A 24386-nucleotide genomic window follows, 5' to 3' on the forward strand; every position below is an offset into this window, starting at 1 on the left:
CAACGGGAATTTCTAAAAGCACTGTTATGAGAAGGGAAATGTTCATATACAGTTTAATATGTCAACTATCGTAGTCCTAAAAAAATTAGCATTTACAAAATACTTGATAAAAATATCTTTTAAAAGTTGTCCAAGAGGTACATAAAATCAACCCCAAATTTTCATGATATTTCATTCATTCTTGTCACCTACAGATTCAGTTTTCTGAGCCTGCAGAGAAGAGAGAAAGGAATTAATTACTATGGTAAATTGCCATTATGTCTATAAACACCCACGCTATCTTTACTCCTTCCATTTCTTACTTGTAACAGCTCGGTTTCAAACCTACCTCAACATTATATTTACACAAACAAAACAGGTACATTCACACACTCTTCTTAATGCGTTGGACCCAGCTTTTCAAAAGCAATGTGAGCCTTACCTGCCAGCTTCCATGGTTCATACTGAAAAGCACCACACTACTATCTGTTCCTATTCACTGCACACAAGTAGAATGCTCTACCGTACCCTTAACTTTCACTGTTTCAATCTGCCCTTTTACTGACAGTGTGCAGGGTGGGGCACCTCTGGATGTTGAAACACTAACAGTTGAGCGAGAGATGCGAATCTGCAGTAACATTATGGGCAATAAAAAGAAACATTATGAACACGCTATCAATGTCTGAAAGGCTGAATAATTAAAAAAGCACTGATTCAATCAGCAGGAGGTATGTGTGGAAAGTACCTCTTCAGCTTTATTTTCACCATTTTCAGATGGTGTAGTACCTTCCTTTGCAGCTTCTTGCTTTTCATCCTTCTTCCCTTTAGCACCTTTGTTGGCCTTTGTTCCAGGTTCCTTCTGACAGAAGATTACAAATATGGGCACAGACACTGCATGAGTAGACAGCTCACCTACATCATTCTTACCAACTAAGAAACAAATTTTAGCAACCTGCATGTGCTGGACTGAAACAAAACCAGATGAAAGCTACCTGGAATATTTATACCACCAAAGTTGTACAGATTCCTGAAATTTTTTTTTGGAAAAAATGTGCTGATGCATGCTTCCTTACTGCTTCTGATAACTCACAGGGTCACAAAAAACCCTCATACTGCTTTGGTTGAGCTATATACATGGAGCTATGTATATTGATATATACTCTGTATGTATAGCTATAAGTAAATCCAAGGATGGTATATGGAACTATACCACTGTTATTCAGTCAAGCACAAACACCATGCTGCACGCGTAACAACATTATGCTTTTGATTCACATGAAATAATAAATTTTATTTAAAATTTAAAGATTTTTTTTTTTTAAGATTTAAAAAAAAAAAAAAAACAAGCATTTTTGTTGGTTGTCCTTTTGTTAGTCTGATAACATCTGTGATATTCATTTCATGTCCATGTGAGAACCAACCGACACATTAGGAAGGCAAGCACTGATAAAATTCTATCTGCAACAACACAAAGCAGAGAATTTACTGAAAGGAACTATCTACAGTTTCACAGAATCACAGTACAGAATCATTAAGGTTGGAAAAGACCTTAATGATCATTTACTCCAACCATCAACCCATCCCCACCGTGCCACTGAACCACGTCCCCCACTGCCTCTTCTATGTAACACTTCAACACCTCCAGGGATGGTGACTGCTATTTTCATTTGGAGATATGCTTTCAGTAAACTATTCTACCATAGAACTCTTTATTTGTTAATTCCTTGCTGTAGGTATGCATTTACATTTGCGATCTGAGAACATAAAGATACACATTAAGGATTTTAAGCGCAATGAGATAAAAATTTAAATGATAGTTTGTTTAATACTTCACATTGGGATTTGAAGTAGTTGGATAAAAGCTGTGGAAGTTTTCCATGGCACCGTTCTCTTCAGATTATCCGTGCAAAATGGCAGCAGTAGCTGGGAGCAGGGATATTTTTGAATCAAACACTGACTATCTTTCCTCAAAGATCCCTGTAGAAGAGTGGGGCAGGCAAGAAGGGATGTTCTTAATCCTAGTTACTGGGCAGCCTGAACCACTATGTTCTCTCTCGAGCTTCAATGACACACAGCAGCTGTAATGCTTGTCTGAGATGCTTACTGGTGCTGTGAGCATAGTTCTAAATCTTCAGCTATGAAGGAACGAGCTGAGGACTTAGTAAATTCATAATATTCAACCTTTGAACAATAAAAGGAATCCTGAATCTTTATTATGTTTGGTTGCTTATTAGCAGGCTCAGAGTACAAATCTGCTGCTTTTTTGTTAAGGAGACTAAGATTAATAGATTCCTTAAAATGGGATCCAGTTTCAACTTAGAAAAATTCAGACTACCGTATTAAAACATTACCCAGAATTATGGCAGAAAGGACTCCATTCACCTGAAATGTATCTCAGATTTCTCTAATGCAGCCTCATCAGACTCCGTACCACCATGCTCAGCGCACACACAGCATGCACTGGAAGATACAGAACCTATGCATTCCCTTCTTTATTAATACTCTATTAAAGCGAGAAGAGGGAAGCTCAAGAGACTTTCAGGTGATAAATTACAATGTGCTCAGAGTTGTGGAGTTTTACTTCTACACATTCACTTCGTATTCTGATACTTCCCCAGTTGAGATACCAATGCAGGGACTTGAAAAATGTGAGTGTGAGGAGAGCCAGATTGAGTTTCCAGCAGTATGCTTCTTTATGATAAAGCAATTGTTCTTACTTAGCATTCCTCTCGGGCGCAAATAGATCTACAGTTTCTGAAGCACATGATTTACATGCAGAATCTTGAAAAGGTATTTCAGACACTAATAAGATTTTAATTTGACTGTAACTGGCCTAGAAAACCCAAGCCATTCAATTTAAATGTATTTAATTTCACCTTTAATTATAATTGTGCATTCTCAGCAATAGTCAGGCTTCAAGAAGAGATAACAGCGTCTCACTATGAAATGAAGTACTGCCCCTCTTGACAGCAAAACAGAACAGTACAGAGTAATCTCAAATCCTATTGTAGAAACCAAACCTGTAAATTTCAGGAAAGGTATAGGAAAGGTGAAGATTTTTCTTAAACTAAGAATTCACTACAAACTAACATAGTCTGCATATCAAACAGGCAAGACGTTTTGTTGAGGCCAGTAATGAGGCCAGGAAGGGGTGGAACCAAAAGAAAAGAATGATCTAATTTGTTTTTTTCTTTTTTGAGGGGAGAACTGGGAGGAGGACGGGCGAGTTGATGCCTCTTGCAAATGCTCTGTGAATTCAACTGTTTGCAATGCAAAGAGGGAGTGTACTTGCTTATTATTGGCTACAATGATGGTAGTTAAAAAGAAGAGTATTTACCTTAGTGGTTTTCCTTGGCTTGGGTTCAGGTTTTGGTGGAGCAGGTTTCTAAAAAACATTTTTAGTTGCACAATGCATCAGATATATCACCAGGAGGCAACCACCCAACCTCCGCTCAGCAGCTTCCCCACACCTCACCTTCCCCCCTTATGTCCCACTCCTTACCATGCACCAAAAAAAGATGGAAAAAATTAATGTACCTCATCATTGTACACACATCTATTTTCATTAGCTCACTCATTGAGGAGGCAATTTGAGGGCCATTCTAAGTCAAACTTGAATGTGGAGATTACAAATAACTATTTTTAAGAAGCCCATCAGACACACTGCAACAGAGGAAAGGAACTAAACCCAAACACTAGTGGCAGCATCAAACTAAACCCTGAAAGGACAGTCCTTCCCCTTTCACAGAGAAGTTCCACTTCTACAGCTAACATCAGCCTGCAAAATAGTACTAAGTCAACATCACATGCAACAGATAGCATTGCACTGAGCCAGGGAAGAATAACCTCCTGAAATTAAGAAAATAAATTATATTGAGCTCTAGAGTTCTTAAATACCCCTCAGCAAGAATAAAAAAGGAATCAAGCAAAATATAACAAACCTGTTTTGTCTGAGAAAACACGTGCCTAGAAAAGCATACACCAAGGGCTGTTACACATACTTACAGCTGACAATCTTGCTGATCGTCTCGTGGGCTACAGAAAGGAAAAAAAGGAGAAAGCATCTTTATAGACTTACACAGCAAAGGGTATTCAAAGCAACACAGTTATCAGTTGTTTCTTGATGACAGTGCAAAATAACTCCCTACCAAAATAGGTATCTATTGCTAACTGCAACTCAGGGTTTCCTCATCTTGAAGGGACATTTTTAAGGGTTGAGTGATGCGGAAACTGTAATTTGTGAAAAAAAATTCATTACTGATGTCAAAGTCTACTCTCAATATGGTAAAACACTACTTTCTCCCTGTTTCACGAGTACTTCCGAGTCCACTGCTGCTCTAGGAAATGTTCAAAAAATACAGCAAGCTTGACTACCTGCACACTGAACCTTTCTCAAAAAATACTTCTATTTCTTACATATTTAGAATGATGGTCCTTTAATCTGTTTATTTGTAATAGCCAGTAAGAAACGCTATCTGATAAACAGCGCGATAAAGATAACATCCTTCCCTAAAGGAAGTGAGAAAATTCCAAAACATCAAACTGAGGGGCCTCTCATTTCCACAGCTGCCCCCCACACTCAATTCAAGAGTCAGGCGTACCAGGGCAGCTCCGCAGACATGATTTCCTTTACTTAAATATAATTTCAAAAAGGAAAGAAGTCAGTCAAATACATTACCTTTCTTCTACTTTTCATCATCACCTTCCTTACTAAACTTTACTTCCTTCTGAACTTTCTCATAAGTTTATTGAATATTACATAGGTCTTAGAAATGCTTGTAAGCTAAGTAGTCTGCTAACAGTATATTTTGTATTCACTAAAACAGATGAAGAACCCACAATCCAATTACATGGCATGATTAGCAAACACCATTAAGGTCTGGCCTATGTCATAAACTAGAATCTCATTTGTAATGAAAATAGAGACAATTCCCTTGTAACAAATATCCAGCATAACACAGCTGAAAAAAGTAAATCAAAACCACTTTTTTTTATCACATGCTAAGCATTTAAGTTGAGCTGAAAACAAACAAACAAAAAAAGCCACAGTTCCACATAACTCAGAAAAGAAAAAAAGCTGTTGTTAATATCCAAAGAATGCAGTAACTTGTATTCATTGAAGCCATTTAATTATCCCTCATGGAAAGTAGTAGTGAAAAGTTCAGATCTGAGTTCAAGAAAATAGAAGTCTTATCAAAGAACACCTAGAAATATTTTCAGCCATTGAATATGTAGGCAACATTAACAAAAAAAATGCAATCCTCTCTTTTCCTGGCAATTTAGAATACTGACTGCTAGTTAAGCAAACTAACACTATTCTGAGAACAAGTTAAAGCATTTCAATTGGTCTGGTAATCAAAGAACTCCCAGCTCGAGGTACCTTCTACAAATAAGTTTTCACAATCAACTATTTCTATCCCTCAATGTTTAGGCACTGAATTGTGATGTTAGCATTTAATCGTTCAAGGGTAATATATTGCTTCAGATGAATTATAACACTTTGCATAACCCCAACTGTTTCAGTTTCATGATTGGCTTTATATCTGATTTGTATCATCACAAGGAACTCAGCACAACACCCCCCCCCCCAGTTCCTTAAAAATGCCTGACCAGTAAGTCATTTTAATTCCTATTCAGTCAGTACATATGTTATTCTTTCTGACTACAAGGAAGTAACTGCAGTCAGGTCAGCAAAGGCAACATTGCAATGTGCTTCTGGAATTTCCCCCTTCAAACAGTCCTACCAGGACAGAAACAACCAGCACGCTCTATATGACACCAGCAAACATCCATGGAAATTGTCTATGAAATGGAGCAGACACAAAACACTTTGTACTTTCCTGTTGCTTCAGCTTCTGGCAATCCACCTTGCAGACTTTCCAACCTGGATATTTTATACACATTATGTGTTTAACAGCCCCCAAGGGACTTTTTTTTTCCTCATACATTTGTCTAATAACCTAGTGAACTCATTTACACTCTCAGTTTCCATAACATTCTGTGGTAATGTGTTCCATAAGGCAAGTATATGCTGTGTGGAAAAGAAAAACCTCCTCCCCTCATTGCCTTTCTCTCAAGCTTGCTGCCACTTAGCTTCACTATATTCCTCCTGCTCCTGGGTTATTCCCTGCCTTTCTCCGCGTGACTGATGACTTTATCACATGGCATATGCTAAGTCAAGAATCTGGAGTCTGCTGGATTCCACTGGAAGGCTTTTTCTGCACCCCTCTCTACGTGCCACTATCCTTCATATGATTTTCCTTCTATCCTTTTTAAAGAAGAGCCAAGAGAACTTCATTTGGTAGTTCCCCTTTGGGTGCCCACTGTGATACGTTTCCCACTCTGTCCTCTATTACTGTCCCCACATTCCATTTACCTTTTGACTAGAAAAAATGGGCATTTTCTAATAACTATTAAGAGTGACTCTACAATCTCCCCAATAGCTGATTTGGTGACACTCACTAACAGCTTTCCCTGTTTTAATTTGCATTTCTCCACATTGAATTTGACTCATATTTTATCCCACGTTATCAGTGAGATAACATAATTCTCAGACTTCCTCACTTCTGACCACCCTGATAATTTTTCATAAGCTTCAGCAAACTTTGTCATTTCTCCATCACTTGTTCTCCTAGAATCACATAATGAATATACTCAGCAACACAAGCCCAAATACAAACATCCTCAATATCCCACCAATAATTCTCCTCCATTATGAAAATTAACTACTACTTCCCTCTCTTCTACCTTCATCTGCTATCGGTTGTTTAGGGCTTCCATTTAACCCACGCAAGCTCATTTCCTTTAAGAACCTGTTTGGGGAGCCTTATCCAAACGTGCTCTTTGCATGCAAGATGGCACATTGACTGACAGAGCATTCATACACCTGTTGTGTATACAATTCAGCTACATGAAGTAGCACTTCTCTCTGCAAAACCTGCGTCGACTCTCCCATTATACATTCACCCACATGTACTCATTCTACTTTTTTATTTACTAGTTTCCCAATTCAGATTTACAGTCTTTGTTTTCCAGAATCCCTTATCTAAAATACTGGGAGCATTTCATCACTTCCAGTTACCCTGGTATTGGGGCCAATGCAAGCACTACATTATGTCTTGCACGTAACAGTTTGGCAACTCCATAGCTGGGCTGCTGGTGAATACAGCTGGCCTGCCTACATCTCCCTCTCCTTAACAACATCCTCCAAATATTATGTGGGAAACGGCTCCACTGCAAGAACCTCTGTAAGAGCCTTCCACAGTGAGAACTTCATTACCGTATTTCAGCTTCTGACTGGCCTGCTGGAGAGTTAGTTCATGATTTCCCATCTCTACAAAAACACCTTTAAAAAAATATATAACACATTCCCTTCATTTTGCCATTCAGCCATTTCAATGGGTGGGACGGTTTTTGAAAAATGGCATATGTTTCTCTGAGCCTTTAGTATGGTGTATCGTGTAGCTCCTCTGCCACCTGAAACCATTCAACATTTTAGCTGCTCCTTTTAACAGGTTACCAATTTTAATAAAATTCCTTTTCTTGATGAATTTGTAGAGTTTACTTGGATTTACATTCCTGCCAGGATAAAGAACAATCACAGGTTAGCTTTCTGACAACTAATTCCTACAACCCCACAGAAGGCACTGGAAAGAGCTGATCATCGGCTCTTTGTTTTGTTCCTCCAGGCAGCAAGCACTTACAGTTTTAACTTTTTCTTTTTTTACGGGTTGTTGTTGTTGTGTTGTTTTGTTTGTTTGTTTTTGCAATGCCACCCTATGCCTGTTACCAAATATCTGAGGGGTAAACAAAACCTCCTGTTGCAATCAGACAGACTAGCACAGTGGAAAGGCAATACAGGAGCGGAATGGCAAAAGAACAAACAGGAAAGGAAAGCTCACCCATCTCCAAAGATCTAGGCTCACAGAGGAAAACTCCACAAGGGAGGGATCTCTAACCAGAGATCCTTCCACCGTGGCACTCAGCCCTTAAATGAGGCCTAAGAGAGGTGCAGCCAGGCTTCACCCCTTCTGGTCTCACAGCTGAATTGTCTTCACCTGTGCTCCCAGGGCTGACCAAGTCCTTTCTCCAGGTGCTCCATCAGTAGATCAAGCTGTGACTCAACAGTTACCATACGCCTCCATTAACACCAATTCTGTCTTCAGAGCCTCTCTGGTCTTCCTGAACAACCCACTGCCACTTTTATTATTGTGGTCAGATACCTGGCACAATTTTCATACTACATACTTCCCATTTATGCATGACTCAGCAGTCTATAAGGAATTTAGCTGTAGTTACTGATACTATTGATCTAGAAAAATATTAAGGACAAGTACAGCACGTAGCAATGTCCATCTATGACCAAGTTTCATCCTACATGTTTAACTTTTCTGTCCCTTGAAGAAATTATATATGAAACTGTACAGAGAAAAACACTAATTTGGTGCAAAAAGGATTATATTTTTATCGTGATTTGGTTGGCCTTCCCATGTTTTGCAAAAAAAACCCAAAAAACAAAAAACAAAAAACCACCACACAAAGCAAAAACCAACTAACTGGTTCCACAGGAAATTCTGAAGGAAGATACTGGGATACCAAAAATCAACTCCTCCCAGGCCTCCTTTTGTCTCAACTATTTTTTTTTCCTCAGGAGCTCATTTAAAGTGCTGCCATCTTTTGAAATATTTTGACATCTTCCTGGCACCGTCTTTTCCTGCTAACTGACCAACTACCAATTTTGCAAACCACAAAAAGTAAACTTTCATCAGGCTTTTTTTTCCTGTATGAGTATGCCCAAATATTTACAAGAACTGATTCATTTGAATATTCACCTATTCTTCTCAAGGTCTTGATTTAACTTGGTCTGCTACAAAAGATGACAAATCCTCATTCCCCTCTGCCTCTCTTTTTACATTCCCATGGCAGACAAGCTCCAGCACAGCTTACTGTAGTGGTCAATATGCCACCTGCTGTCTCCTTTCCTTTCCTGACAGAAGTTACTGTGCCCTTAAGAGAAATTCAGACAAAGAAAGCACATAAATGCATCAGCTGCTCCTGTTCAGGGCACAGTATCTTAACTCAAGACACCCTTTTATCAGTCACTCAAGTCTGGAAGTAGTGTGGCTGAGGTGTGTGCATTAACCCCACTTGCCAGATTGCTGGAGAGAGTGACACACAGTTCCATGCGGTGACATCCTATGCTGCTGCCTTACCAAAGCTTGCCTAGAAAAGATCTAAATTTATTTTGTGCATCACTAAGCTGAATGAATCCTCAGCACACCAAAACCAATTCACACTATATAAGCTACAAATGCAGCTGACTTCTAGTTTTAAGCAAACTGCCTTTACTCCCTTAAATCACCTTGCTAGAGTGGCAGAGCAACATGCGGTCTTCTGATATGCAAGGCTGCAGATCTCCAGTTAAATAAACACATGCCTTAATGAATTAAAACAAACAAACAAACAAACTGAAAAGGAAATATACTTGCCTCTTGTTTAGTTACTTTTGCTGCATCCTTGCCTTCAGCACCCTCTGGAGACTGAAAGAAAATATTAAGTCAGTGCTTTTACTACAGAATTAAAAACATCCAAGCAACAGCAAACAAAGATTATGGTGAAGATTCTTCTTTCCATACACTGCAGCAACTTAAGGAGGGCTGGTGCAAGCAGCATCGTACCAATGTCATTTCTAGAATATGAGGATAGAATACCTTCATTCAGGAATACGAGGACTGAGCAGCAGGATTGTAGGCATCAGATCATGCATCGTACCATCATCCCTCAATAATCCCTCCAGCCAATTAACTACAACATCTGCAGGCTGCAATGGGAGTCCCACCTCATCAGTGCTTGAAAGCACAGCAAGTGTGGACTAGAAACCTGAGGTTTGCTCTACTAGGGCTTTAGAAGTCCCCAAGAAGCTTGACATGTTCCTTTCCAAATACCAACTTTAGTAGTAATGAGATGAGGTGAACCAGAAAACCCCAGCATTCCTGGAATGAGTGATTTATTTATCTCCTTTACTCTTTTTGTGCCTCGGGCGTGCTCAGCTGGAAGCTGTAACAGTATCTTCCCCTCATCTCATCTCTCCCATCAAAATGGTAAAAATCAGTAAACCACCAAGACCTCAGCAGGAAAGCCAGGGACAAGCTTTCTTCACAGGAGCCAAGCCTCAGCCTGATCGATCTAATGTTTGTCTGCCAAAGGTACCAGAGAAACATTGCTAAAAACCCAGCTTATGTTATTTTATTTACAACTCAAGCTACATTATTTTACATTTTGCAAACAACATGGTTTCCACCTAGATGCAAGCAATTCATGGGAATACAGCAAACAGCAGCAGCTGGAGAACTACAATGAAGGCATGTGGTTAAAGGCATTTAACAGGCAGCAGAGAAGGCACTGTGGTGGCTGTTCTGTGTTCCAATCAGTAAACAAGCAGTTCAGTTATCTTCTCCATCCTCCTTTGAAACCAAACCTGCCCCAAGCTGCCCTCAGGTTTTGACATGGAATTCCTCAGCCACACACACGGGGTTTGCAGCAGCTGACCACTGCCTTCTGTCACTGGGTGCTAACATCCTTACAGAACGATATTTTCAGCTCCCCACCAGAAAACAGAACGTGGCTTTGTTGCTGAGCAATCCTGACAGAAACGAAGCGTGCCACAAAAGCAGCTGGTTTAAAAAAAGCCTAGGAGCAACCATCTAAGTAGCTGGAACACAGCGGGAAGTTAAGCTGCGTGAGCAGGGCAGCACAACTCAGAATAGCAACAGCCCGGCATCCAAAATGGAGCCTGGCTGGCTGCTCCCTGCGCCATGCAGCCTCGCCAGCCTCCTGCAGGGCTGCTCCGGGGCTGCATTCCTCAAAGCGTCTCCGTTCAGTCATGAAAGAGCTGCTGCTGCCTGACAGTGTGGGGCTGGGAGTACAAAAGACAAAACCGAGCAGCTCCACGATCAGCGAGCCTCGTTCCTACAACTTCCCTCTTCAGCACACAATATGGTGCAGGCTTTGAGCACAGCCTTTCTCTAGCTCATGGATTCAGAACACCTGCTTCTCCCATATGAATTTTGTCAAGTCTAACAAACTTTGCATCCTTTCCATTAGAGGGAACACAAATAGCATCGTTCCTGTGCTAAGCACTTATTTGTATAGAAACTCTCACAAGTTTTATAATCCCCTCACAGTGGCCAAGGGGCTCACAGTTTATAGGGGTAGGGACAGCAAGACAGCACAATTCATTTATCTTGGAAGCCAGGCTAAAATCTCACTGTAAATTGAACCAACTCCCACTCCACCACCAGGCTGGCTTACACTGTTTCACTTTAGGAACCTCGGAGCTTTGAAACAAGGATAAATCTTCACATACAGCCTGCCACATGCCAGCAGCTTTGCAGTGATGGCCAGGAACAAATCCTGACCCTGAACACTGTAGTTTACTCAATTGTTTCAGTGCTAATGAAAGCCATAGATTCACAGAATCATCTGAGTTGGAAGGAATTTTAAAGGTCACCTAGTCCATCTCCTCTACAATGAACAGGGACCCCCTCAGCTCCATCAGGATCTCAGAACCCCATCCAGCCTGATCTTGAATGTTTCCAGGGATGGGGCATCTACCACCTCTCATTGCAACTTGTGCCAGTGCCTCACACCCTTACTGTAGAAAACTTCTTTCTTCTATCCACTGTAAATCTGCCCTCTTTTAGTTTGAAACCATGCCTATGCTTCTGACAGACAGAGCAGTCTGTTTTTAGATGTCAGTATTACTGCTTGACAACAGATTTTAAAACCGTTCACAAAGCTAACCACAGAACAAATTTGAAGTTTTATTAAAATACTCTTAATGGAACCACAACCACTGTATACTACTATGATACATTACCTAACCTAACCCAATTAGGTTAGTTAATTAGTTCTTCCTGAGCAAGAAAATCCGAGAGTAGTTCATAGAATGGAATCATAGAATCACAGAATGGCTTAGACTGGAAGGGACCTCAAAGCCCAACCAGTTCCAACCCCCTGCTGTGGGCAGGGCTGCCCCCCCCATCAGCTTGGCTGCCCAGGGCATCACCCTGCCCTTGAGCATCTCCAGCAATGGGGCACCCACAGCTCTCTGGACAGCTGTGCCTCACCACTCCCTAAGTGAAAAATTTCTCCCTGATGTCTAACCTAGATTTTAGTTTAAAACCATTCCCCTTGTCCTAGCACTATCTACCCATGCAGAAAGTTGATTGCCTTCCTGCTTACAAGCTCCTTTTAGGTATAGGAAGGCCATTAACAGGTGTCCCCCGAGCCTTCAGTTATGAAGGCCTAACATTTCTCTCCCCAGCAGGATGTGCCCTGTGACCATCTCCAAGGTGTGGCAGGCAGACAGGAGCTGTACCACACTCTCATTTCATCCCACAGCCGGTCTCTTCCCACTGCAATCACTACAAGCCAGGCGTCGTAGGCCATGTGTGCCCCATGCCTTGGCTCCCCAGCAGGCCACAGAGCTGCAAGGGAGACCATGTCGCAAGGAGGGCAACCGATCCTGTTGAAAAACAGCCTGCTGCTGTTAAATAAGTGTATAAATCTTATAAATCCATTTGCAGATTATAGATCTATAGCCTTCCCTGGCTCCAGCAGAACCATCTGACTGCACAGCTGCACAAACAATTGAGCCAGCACAGCAGGCAGGAATGAAGCGGCATGGGGCAATTGCGGCCAGGGACTCTTCATGTAGACAGAGCACCAAAAACTTGTCAGGCTACGATATATTAGTTAAAGGAGGAAAAGGAATTTGTTTTCCCTTCTGTGAGTTCTATTAAGAGGCTCCAGCAAATCTTGGCTGACGTGGATTTCCATGCAGGTTTCTGCAGCACTTTCTCCTCTTCCCAGGGATCAGAGATTTGCACACGCATGTATCTGGGCCAGGCATGGCTCCCAGAGAACATGGCATGCCAGAGGCAGCAGCAGCCTGCACACCTATTTGGAACTCTCAGGACTTTTATGTAGAAACCATCAAAACCTTCAAGTCTTCATCCCCAGCTCTTCCACAGAAACCCTTCTTCGTCCTCTGCTCTGGTGACAAATTACTGGAGGAACTCTGGGATCAAAGCAGTCAGACTTACTATGAAACCCATCTTCTTGGCAGGTTGTCCCACATGAGGTAACGCCACGGCTCACCGTGTCCCACGTGACACCTGCTCACATGAAGCACACCCTGGTTCCGTGCCTTGCACTGTAAGCCAGCTGGGGCAGGACTGTGCACACTGCAAGTCTGGTGCTGCAAAATGAAGGACCAGTGCTGGCACTGCACCACAGGGAAGGGCACAACATGCCTGCATTGTACTGGAAGCAGCCTCTATAGGTCTGCCATGCCTGATGCTGCATGGCTGCCTACAAGAGACGAGACAGACAGACAGAAAAAGAAACTACAGATAAGGATACAAATAATAGTGCTGGTTGTTATTGTTTTTTCTTTTTTTTTTTTTTTTTTTTTTTTCCAGGCACAGTTACACAGAAGGCACAGCAAAGGAGCTGACTGGAGAACTATAAATATGCTTCTGACATTTAATCCAACAGCAAGTTTTAGGTTCAGATGACCACACATTGTGTCATGCCTCCATTTGCACTACACACTGGCAATACGATTGCAAATTGAGCTGCAGCTAAGCTTCAACAGATCTGTCAGATCTGCGTAACTTCTATACCACACAGCTAACATGAAGGGCTGCAGGCCAGATTCCCCCTGCCTATTAGCAATCAGTTGTTTCAATCAGTTGTTACAGGGCTTTTTTTTTTCCCCTCCTTTTCTTTTTCTGGGGCAATTTAGAAAACGATATTGAGAGGACTCAATATTAATAGATTAACACAGCATTAAAAAAAGGGAATATTGATTTTGAGATTGTTTCCATACACAGTTCTTGTATTTATTTCAACAGCTGTGAGGTAAACCCAAGATCTGGTGTCTCCACGCAGCAGGACAATGCTGTGGTAACTGCAGTCCCAGCACCATTACAGAACTGTTGAGAACAGGAAACTAGATAACCTTTTTGAGAAAATGCTTCATAGAACAAGCAAGCAAGTTTCCTTCTCATTTTGTTCTGAAGGCCAGATTACCTGGTAGAGATGTACGACAAAAGAAAAAAAACAAACAAGCAAACAACAAAGTGTCAATTTCTATATCAAAGCCCTGCAATACAAGCGTGATTTAACGTAAGCACAATTACCCAAAGGATTACAGTTAATCAAACCTATTTGAGAGATACAAAGGCGCAGGTCTGAACCTGCAGTGACCAGCTTCAGGATAAATATTCTGCAGACAGTGGATTGCACTATCATAAGGGAGCATACTAAAAGCATGAAGAGCACAAGTACATGAGAAGTAACAGTTGGTACAGCAGGTTGCTTATAAAATGAAATAGATCACTCATTCTCTGAAGGATCGTATTACTAGCCAACACTTAACACTTCAGCTCTGGTGGGACAGGAATTAGTTCTCTCATATCCTTGCAAAAAGTAGATACCAATTTCATAACAAGCACCACATTAAGAAGTTAGGACGGCAGCAAGCCCTAACTGTCCTAGCAGATGAGCATTCTCCACAGCAGTTCCTCCCCTCCTCGCAATCTGTTCTGCTCAGCCACACCGCAATACGCAGCCTGCGATGGGACTGCCTGGAGATACTTTCCTGGCTCACCATCCCAGCTGCGATTTCCATGACGTAATGCTTTGGTTGTTCCTCCAACAACTCTTTTCATCCACCAAAACAAGATAAAAGCTTGCAGCAAAATGACAGCAGCAGGAAAAGGCAACGTATCGAGTCCTAAGTCTTTGTCAGGTTTTACAGCACTGTTATTCTAACATTTCCCTTCCCTTCCTTCCCTGTGAATAGAGCTCTGCATTAGACTAAATTCAATTCAATGAACCCTTTACCCATACATGCAAAATCTTCTAATTATTTCCCTCTTCGCAGCAGTTTTAAATTTTATGCCATTTCACAAATGTAATTAAAATGCAGTTTATTTCTTGGTTTAGATTAAGGAATGCTCTGCATGTTGACTAATTCAACGCCAACCAACTCCCACACCACCCTTCTAACCATTGTTTCCTCATTCAGCTCCTGCAGCATCTTATCACTGACCTTTGTTTATAGCTGGTTCTTTGATTTGTTTTCAGCTGATAGAACTGTGCTTGCCGCCAAGGCAATAAGAATGAACTCCGCAAGTGGAATTATCTCACCCTATTAAATGCCCGAAGACATCAAGTAGCACACTCCTTCTAACACTTTTGTTTTTCCCTACAAAAAGCCTGGCCATGGTTTATCCAGAAACAAAAAAAAAAGAAAACAAAACCCAAAAAACCAAAAACAAACAACAACAAAAAAAGCCACAGCACAGACAAAAAACCAAACACAACTATGACACTAATGTTATAATCAAGTAATTCTGACCAATCGTGTACAAAGCGTAGAATACATCTGGCTAGCAGCTGCACTTTTAAAATAATTATCAAAACTAATATCTGATTTGTACTCTCTCAAAAATCTGAGGGCTTTTTCTGTATATTCTTTTAGTATTTTTTTTAAGTTCTGCTATGCAGATTCCATTAAGGAGGTGTGGGTACACAAATACATTTTTTATATAAGCGCACATATAAATACACATAAATACATGTACATATAAATTATACATACATGTCATCTGTGTGAATTTTGTATGTGCATATATATACACACATAAGTTCTATTTTGTGCAGAGAGAGGCTGGAAGCTGCAGGTTCCTAAGGTTTGTCAAGTATTTAGAAGTATTTTAAAATATGTATGACAGAGTAACTCCCTCCTGCTCCAGATACAGAACTACTGAGTTCTGTTTTGCTACCTGTACTACATCAAACACAGACTCCTGATGCAAAAAAAGAAAAAACCCCAAAACAACAAACAAATACAGTCTACATAATGTTTTATTCTTTTCTCTCAAGGAGCATTACAGCATAACCTGTACCTATTAAGAGCAGAATATTTCATTTTCTAACCCTTTGCGGGAGAACATCGAGGTCATGAAGTTCTGAAAACACAGAAACACAGAGTGCACTAAAAAGTTTAAATATAAAAAAAAGGCCATTAATGTCCTCTGCTGTCAATGTGCAGCTGGGGGGAAGGAGTAAAAAAAAAAAAAAAACAGTTCCTGATCAAAATCTCTTTTGTTGATTAGAAATTTGAGCCAAATAGAGAAAATGTTCATAACTTTCTCACACATTCTCTGAAAGTATAGGAATATAGCCTGGTTATAATCAAAATCAGTAGGACTGGGGAAAAAAAACAACAATCAAACTCACATTATTACATTCCTTAATTTTTAAACAAGTAAAATCTGTGAGCTTTATGCTCCTCCACAGTGGACAGATGAGACAGACAGAAAGTCAGGCCTGGAATACCTCTAGATACCCAAAAGCACCCAGAATAATTACTTAACCTTCATTGCAGGTAGCGGTTTTGCTATTCCCACAGAAAATGGGAATAACAAAAGACTGACCAAAATAATTTAAGCCACCCTGAAATTTGATGCAACATTTTAAAGGTCTTACAACTGAGTCAGCCCCATTTACCCGCCAAAGTTGCGTGATTTGGGAAGGGACGAACGACTTAAGAAAACATAAGTAATTCCTTCTGCATTTGCCATTTGGAGCCAGTTTTCTGAATATTACATTTTCTGCCTACACCAGAGTGAAGAAGTAACAGCAGTTTCTAGGGGTTGCAGCTCAGATTTTAACAGCAGTGCTGTAATTTACAACAGTTCCTTCCTCAGCCACTGAAGTAATTAGCCATGTTTTGAAAAATGCAGATCAGCCACAGGAGCAGCAAAGAAAGCACATCTGAAGTCATTCATTTCCCTCCAACTCCACTGCTGAGAATTCTAATAGCTAGTAAGTAAATTCATAGAATCATAGAAAGGCCTGGGTTGAAAAGGACCACAATGATCATTGAGTTTCAACTCTCCTGCTGTGTGCAGGGTCGCCAACCAGCAGACCAGGCTGCCCAGAGCACATCCAGCCTGGCCTTGAATGCCTCCAGGGATGAGGCATCCACAACCTCCTTGGGCAACCTGTTCCAGTGCGTTGCCACCCTCTGGGTGAAAAACTTCCTCCTAACATCTAACCTAAACCTCCCCTATCTCAGTTTAAAACCATTCCCCCTTGTCCTATCACTGTCCACCCTCATAAACAGCCGATATTCTTGTCTCGATATTTGCTTAGCAACATTACTGCCACCATAAAGTAAAAAGGCAGACTCAAAGAATACGATGGATGAAATTCAACCACTAATATTATTTCTGTGGCCTCTCAAAGCTGCTGCCAGTTCTGCAAGCAAGATGAAGCTGATAGACTCAAGCCTACATGCGCAGTTTTTAAAACCTTAAAGACGAGGCTTTGAAGTCTATCTAAATGAAACTGATCAAATCTGCAAAGCAAAGCACCGAGTACTTCTAAAAAATAAAATATTCCATCTGCTTAAAGACAGAGATTAATCAAACCATTTTCAATGCAACTGATTCCTGAAAATAGCCACACCTCTGACAAAGAGAAGTACTGTGAGTGACAGGAAGGTGTACCATGCCTCCCCTCCCAGAGGATGTAACTGTGATGAAGAGCCCTCATTCTTGCAGCTGCAACTAATTGGTGCCATGGACCATCCAGACCTGAGATGAGAGCAGCAGGTCCCAGATAAAAGGCAGGCACTGAAGGTGTGATTGGTACAATGCCTTCAATCCACCAAGCTCTTCTGTCCCATTAAGAGCTCCAGTGGAGTTAGTTGCAACGCACTGCACTACTGAAATAGAAAAATAGCTCCACGGACAACCTAAAAGCAGTTATGAACAAAGATAAAACTTCCAGAGGAGGGAGACAGCTGGAATAAGAAAGGAAGGATGTGGCAGAGGCAGGGACGTTTTCCCAGTACGAAGAAAGCACTGGGAGCTCTCCTCAACTCCACTCGAGAGGAGCAAACAGCACACAAATAAATGTCACAGACACTCCATTTCCAGCCATGGAAGTGCCCTCTGCTACCACTAAGTCAGCATTAGGACAAGGAAGAAGGCTAAGTGGGAAGAGCTAACACATCTAAGCAGTCCCATGAAAATGATGCTGCTGGGAAGGAACATACACCATCTTTTAGAGCAGACAGACCCTAACACTCCTGGGGAACTGCCTTTCATATTTGCAGCTTTCCCTGTTACCAAGTACACGCACTCCTTGCTATAAGAAGACAGGAGCAGTACCTCCAAGTTACAGGAGCAATTAATTGAAAATTAGTCACCAAGGGGAAAAAATAACCAAATGAGCTTGACACATCTTTTTCCACAACAGTGCAATCTGACCACTGAGTTGTTCTGATGAGCACCAACTAATGAAATAAGGAATCCTCACTGCCCTCCGAGTTAGGAACTGTGAAGACAGCCCAAGCCAGGCCGGTGTGATGAATACTGGCTGGCAGAATTTGTACTTACTGCTACTAGGGAGAGCTCTGCCTGTCCCAGCCAACCCTGCCTTCCATGAAGCCAGTTCCACTCTTGGTGCCAGAACGGCATATTGCTCTGGCCAAAAAACACACCTCAAATGCATACAATGTCTCACAGGTCTAACCTGGAATTGCTTCTTTTGGTCTGTATATGCCCACCTGAGACCTATCTGTTGAACTACGGTCCGATCCATAAAGTCCCACACTGCCCATTTCACCGACAATAAAACTGATTTAAGAAGATCTTACTTCTGAGTGTGGTCAGTAGCTTGCTCCCAGCACTACTCCTTTCTAACAAGTTGTCACTACTTGGTATAAAGCAGTAGAGAAAGCTAAAGCTTTTCAAGATAGAACAAAAGCAGTATTAAACTACACATATATGCTGATATACGTAGCATATATCAGCTACATTCCAGTTACACATATGGGACTTTTGTTTTTTGGTTATTTTTTTTTAGAAAATCGAGCGATGCTGATATTTCCAGAACATGAAATATCCCCACTGTCAATCTGAACAAACGTCAAACTTATTTTTTATTTTCATTAAGCATTTTCCTAAAATCCCTGCATACAAAAAGATTACTTGCATCTGGTTAGTTTTGAACTGGAGGGTGATGAGTTCAAAGTAGACTGTGTTACTGGTAGCACCTCACCAGGGATCATGCTCCAATGCACCGAGCAGCATCATGACTTTTAATCGGTAATTCAGTGACAATCTAAAACGTTGAGGATGCTCATTCATTAACTCCAGTTGCATTTCAACATAATCTAGAAGAAAATTTATATACATTGTCACCAATTGTTACTAAGTGAGTCAGATTTTTACAGAATTGTATAAAGCAATCAAACATTTTACATCTATAAAGCCTCGGTCGATGAGTTTATAAACATCATAACTCTAAAACCCAATCATAGTTAAAATTACATTAATATATCTCTTTATAAGCTATTTTAAATAAATCATTGATAAATATACATTGGTATTTATTAGGTATTTATTAGCCCTGCAATATCATTTATTGCAATGTGGCACAGCAGCTTTACTCAAGCATATTTTATTTTTTTTCCAGTGCTACTCAACACTGCTACATTGTATTCCATCTAAGTGTACCATAGGCAGACATAAACATTTCTTTTTTGCCTAATTATTTATATGAAAGTTTAGACCCTTTAAGACAGTCAAACCTGGAGCAGGCCAATCAGCAATTTGCTCCAAACACATCAAGTTTTAAATTTTCAGTGGCTACAAATTCAGTATAAGTGCTACAACTCCTAACACTGAAAAGCTACAAAAGATCTTTTTTTCCCTTGTATTAGAAGAATCCTGCAATCCTTTAAAATGCTCCGGCACCTCCATTCTGCATCTTGGTGGCATGTAGGTGCACCTCTGACTGCACAGCAAGCACTTGGCCTGTCCCTGCAGAGGAGGCCACAGGTGGGAGCTCACCCCAGGGCTCTGCTGGTGTGCAGGAATTTTTCAATTTGGGTTGCCCAAAGCCAGGGGATCAGAAGAAGGTCTCGTTCTGATGCTGTCTCACCTGTCTTCTGGCAGTTTCTGGTCTAGGATTGATCTAACATGGAAATGGAAAAGAAATCACCTTTTCAGAGCTCTGACTTCTCTTAGCCCCCAGGTAGAAGAAGGAGAAAGGAAAACGCAGTCAGTCTGGAGAGAAAGAAAAATGCGGAGGTAAAGTCTGGAGTGAGAACAGGGGCAGAAGGGAGCGGGCAGCAGCCAAGACATGAGCATCTGCTGCTGATTCCCCTTGTCCCTGCAGTCTGTAATCACTTCCAGAGCATGACACAAGCCACACATTTCCCTGTCTCCATGTCCTGTTGATGTATTCTAGGATGAACCAAGGGCCTCAGTTACAGACCAGGAGCTTTCCAAGTCCAGTGATGATGACAGCAAGGTGCAAATCCTTTTGTCACCACTGGAGGTTCTTCCCCACTTAGCAGCTTCAAAACGAAGACAACTTTAGCTGAAAACACACCATGTTGCATTGCAGAATGCTGGGCTTCATCAGCTGATTGGTGTTCAGTCACAGACAAGTTGCTCCAACAAAATCTCAGAGAATCAGACATCAGGTGCAAGTTCCTCAGTTTTTGTGCAGGCCACAAAGCAAAAAAACAAGTTTTGAGAACAATTGCATCACCCAGAGCACGTAAGCAGTGTTTGTTAAGGGGGAAGTTGCCATTTCACTTTAGACATCTTAAACTGAGCATCTAATATGAAAGGACCATTGGTCACTTACTTTTGTGCTCCATTTCCCCTTCAGCAGAAGAGGGACTACATTCCTCTTAGAAGATTTGCAACACTTCAGAAACAAATTCTAACACCAAGAAGAATTTCACAAGGAGAACTGAGTTAAGGTCCAGAGGAAAATACACACTTAATGATTCTTACAGGTCCCTTCCAACTCGGAACATTCTATATAGGTTAGTATGCGAGAACCTGCACCAAAACACAAGGATTAGAAAATACACTGAAGAGACACCTGGTTGATGAACAAACTGGTAAGGTAAGAGTCCTGCAAAAAGGGAATATAATGGGATCATGCAAATAAATGCATTACCACTGGACAAGCATGAAGTACGGCACCTTCCAACTTCTACTACAGGAACAGCATTCCAAGCACAGCATTCAGAAGTTCTAGTTTCCTTGCACAGAGACCAGCTGGGTACATGCACTGACTTTGGAGAAAACAGGTTTGCATAACAGATCTGGAACCTGCTGCAGATGTTGTCTGTTTTCATAGTATCAACTGCACTTCAGAAGCTAACGTCCTTGGCTACAAGGGAGCAGATAGGTTACAAAAGTGTGAATTAGATCCCAGTACTACTTTTTATTTGCTCTGAAGCCACAACAAACTTCAAAGATGTTATAAAAAACAAATAATGTTGGATCAAGTCCTCACATCATTCAACTGTAAGAGCTTTCAGAGCAACATACGAGGCACAGGTCACGGTGCTTGCAAGTGGACTAACAAACTGGATCCTTTTGCCGTGCAGCCCCAAACCAACAGGCCCAAACCAAGAGACACATAACCACTTGGCCTACTGACATCCCATATAAACAGTGCACTTAGAGGTGCAAGCACCACTCGTCTCTCTGCTGAACACATTAAAGCTTCACAAGAGTGAAGGACAGCTCCTCACTCTGGTGCATGGCAGCCCTGCCCATAGCAAAGGGTTGGAACCAGGTGGCCTTTAAGGTCCCTCCAACCCAACCATTCTGCGATTCTACGGTTCATTCTTCCCAGCTAACGCAGAGCCATCTTTACTGATACAGTTTCAAGGTTGAGAAGGTTTGCAATATGACCCAAGAACTGATTCCAGTTGCACAGGCAACAAAACAAACCACATCCACCCATGCCAGGGTGTTCACACTACTGATACCACAACAAGAACTGTGGTTTATCCCACACTGACGTGCCATCCTTCTTGTGAAATATAACATCCCAACACACCATTACAACACACATAGAGTGCAGAAATCTGTCAGGAAGGGTCCAGAATTCAACCTTCTTCTGTCCAAGAGCAGCATTTACACCACTTGAATACAGGAAGGTTTTCCTTTCATCCATGAACTCACGGACCTGTGAAACACCCATCGCAATGCCACAGCCTCCCAGCAGGGACAACTTGCTGTCACCAGTCGTCATGTTCACAGCGAGCATCACCCAGAGATGCAGCTGCTGACTGAAGTTTGCAAAGAGATAAAATATTTGGAGATGGACAGAAAAGCAAAAAGGAAGGAGTAGCCATTTAAGTCACTAAGGCATCCAAACAAAAACAGGAGCAGGCAGATGCATGCCCTTCTGCACCATTATTCATTTACCGCCATAACTGAGATTTTCTCGTGTTTATTTTTGAGTTTTCTTCCTTAACAAAACCATTGGGATTAGCAGTCTCTTTATGAGTTAAAAACTGTGCTTTACTAGAACTTGCTGCTAGTGGCAGCAATGGCTCTGTCCCCACATGGATACATGGCGATGCCATACCCAGCCATCACCATGCCATCTGCCCATTGCCCTGCTACTCTGAATGGAAGTGACCACTGCGGGACACTGATGGCAATTCCATTTCTCTCAAAAAGCAATGAAGTTCCACTTCCTGGAACTACTGCTTCACCCAACTCCATAATTTATATATAGCTTCACATTTACTGAACACGCTTCATCTCCATCACTCCAACCACACACATAAAATTTTTTAATAGCCTTCTAAGAATGACATATTCTCCTGGACTTGTTACTCACAGACAAAGTTTGTCTGAACAAACATTTCACCGTGGACAATAAAACCCTACAGGAGCAGCTCACTCTGAGAAGGGCCGGCCTGCAGCCCTACCAGCGAGCTCACACACAGGCGAAGGAAACAGCATGGGAAGGCAGCAAGGTTCTCAGAGTTGCACTGCGTCACCCTATAGGCACAGGCTCTTCTTCAACTTTTTCCTACAACGAGCAGCAGTACAGAGAGCGCAGAAGGACACAAGGCCTATGCAAAGGTGCAGTGGCAGAAAGGCAGAAGGAAAGCCCCACATACTCCAGCTTCAGGGTGGGGTGGGGCACAGGGATCAGCCCCCCTGGCACGGCTGGGACCGGGCTGCTGACTTGGGGCTGAATAAGTCAGGTGCCTGCCTCACACGTTAGCATCACCCACAACACAAGGAGAACTGAAAGGCTCTGCAGGCATCATCAACCTGTAGCTTTATTTAGAGGTGTGCTGACGGGCCGTAGGGCTATCCGTGGACCCCCATCCGCGACAAAGCTCTCGGGCTGACCCACTCGACAGGCAGGGCCGCAGTTATCTATTAACGACGCGCACGGCCGAGCCCCCGCCACGGGGAGGAGCCCTCGACGAGAGCCCCAGCGCCGCCGTCCCCCCGGGCGCCCTCCTCGCAGCCCGTGAGCCCCGGCGGGGCCCCCAGAGCGGGGGGGGGGGGGGAGGCGGGCTGGCGCCGGGCCGCTCCCCCGGGAAGCGCCTCCTGCCGCCCGCCCCCGGGGCGTGGAGCCGCGACCGCGGGCGACCGGGGGACCCCGGGCGGGCGGGAACGGCCCGGCGGTAGGCGCGTACGTGGGGAGGTGCGAAGGGAGCGGCCCGTTCCGAGCGCGGCTCGCCCCCCGCCTCCCGGAGTTGGCAGCGGGAAACTCCTCCCGCAGCGCCGCGCCGCCTCCCCCGCCCCGGCCGGGAGTTGCGACCGCCGCCTCGTTCCCCCCCCTCTGCATCCCCCCCCCCTCCGCCGGGGGCGACGCCGCCCCGGGAGAGCCGAGCCGAGCCGAGCCGAGAGGGGACGGCGGCCGCGGGGGGAAGCGGGGGGCCCGCAACAGGCAGCGCCGTGCCGCGGTCGGGGCGGCCGGGGACGAGGCGAGGCGGGACCCGGCGTTACCTTTCTCTTCGGCATAATGTCCCCGCGGCGCGCTGCCAAAGTCACGCGGCAAAAGCGGCGAGCGCGGATCCGCCCGACAGCGCTGGCGGCGGCGGCGTCGCTGGTGGTGCCCGCGGCTCTGCCCGCGCCCGCTGCCCGCCGCGCCGCCCCCGGCGCCCCGGCAGCCCCCACCGCCAGCGCCCGCCTCGCCGAGGGGGCGGGCGGAGCGGGGCAGCCCCGGCCGCTGATTGGCCGCCAGGCCGCGTCGCGCCCCCCTCTCCGGCGGGAGCGGGCTAATCAGGGGCGGCCCGCGAGGGTCAGAGGCCGGGCGCGGGGCGAGGCGGGCCGCGCGGGGACCGTTGGGGCCGGCGTCGGGGCCCTGAGGGGAGCGGAGGAGGGCCGGCGGTTCTGCACCCCGGGAGCCGGGCCGCGGCCTGGAGCCGGTGAGCCGCGGGGATAAGCGCCGCGGGCCGGCGGCGGCCGTGGGGAAGCCTGCCCGCTCGGAGGCGGCGTTCGCTCGGTAGCTGAATTATCGCAACCCGTTTA

At 43.5% G+C, this 24386-nt stretch overlaps 1 protein-coding gene across 1 annotated transcript; it reads right to left on the reverse strand.

Moving 5' to 3' along the window:
• Nucleotides 1–216: 216 nt before the first annotated feature.
• HMGN3 (high mobility group nucleosomal binding domain 3) lies at nucleotides 217–24008 on the reverse strand. The gene is made up of 6 exons (XM_052694441.1): nucleotides 23862–24008; nucleotides 9468–9518; nucleotides 3985–4014; nucleotides 3317–3364; nucleotides 725–838; nucleotides 217–607 (listed from the first exon to the last, which is right to left on the reverse strand). Exons 1-6 carry the CDS (start codon nucleotides 23874–23876, stop codon nucleotides 476–478), a joined length of 390 nt encoding a protein of 129 aa, XP_052550401.1. The 5' UTR covers nucleotides 23877–24008; the 3' UTR covers nucleotides 217–475.
• Nucleotides 24009–24386: the final 378 nt, after the last annotated feature.

Source organism: Tympanuchus pallidicinctus, unplaced genomic scaffold (assembly GCF_026119805.1).
Source record: "Tympanuchus pallidicinctus isolate F22 unplaced genomic scaffold, pur_lepc_1.0 scaffold1, whole genome shotgun sequence".
Taxonomy (NCBI): domain Eukaryota; kingdom Metazoa; phylum Chordata; class Aves; order Galliformes; family Phasianidae; genus Tympanuchus; species Tympanuchus pallidicinctus.

Excerpts from the sequence above, each read along its gene's own strand:
- HMGN3 (XM_052694441.1), bottom strand. Across the intron at positions 4,015-9,467 it reads CAAAAGTAACTAAACAAGAG|CCCACGAGACGATCAGCAAG; the intron begins GCAAGTATATTT and ends TCCTTTCTGTAG. Across the intron at positions 608-724 it reads GTGAAAATAAAGCTGAAGAG|ATTCGCATCTCTCGCTCAAC; the intron begins GTACTTTCCACA and ends ATGTTACTGCAG.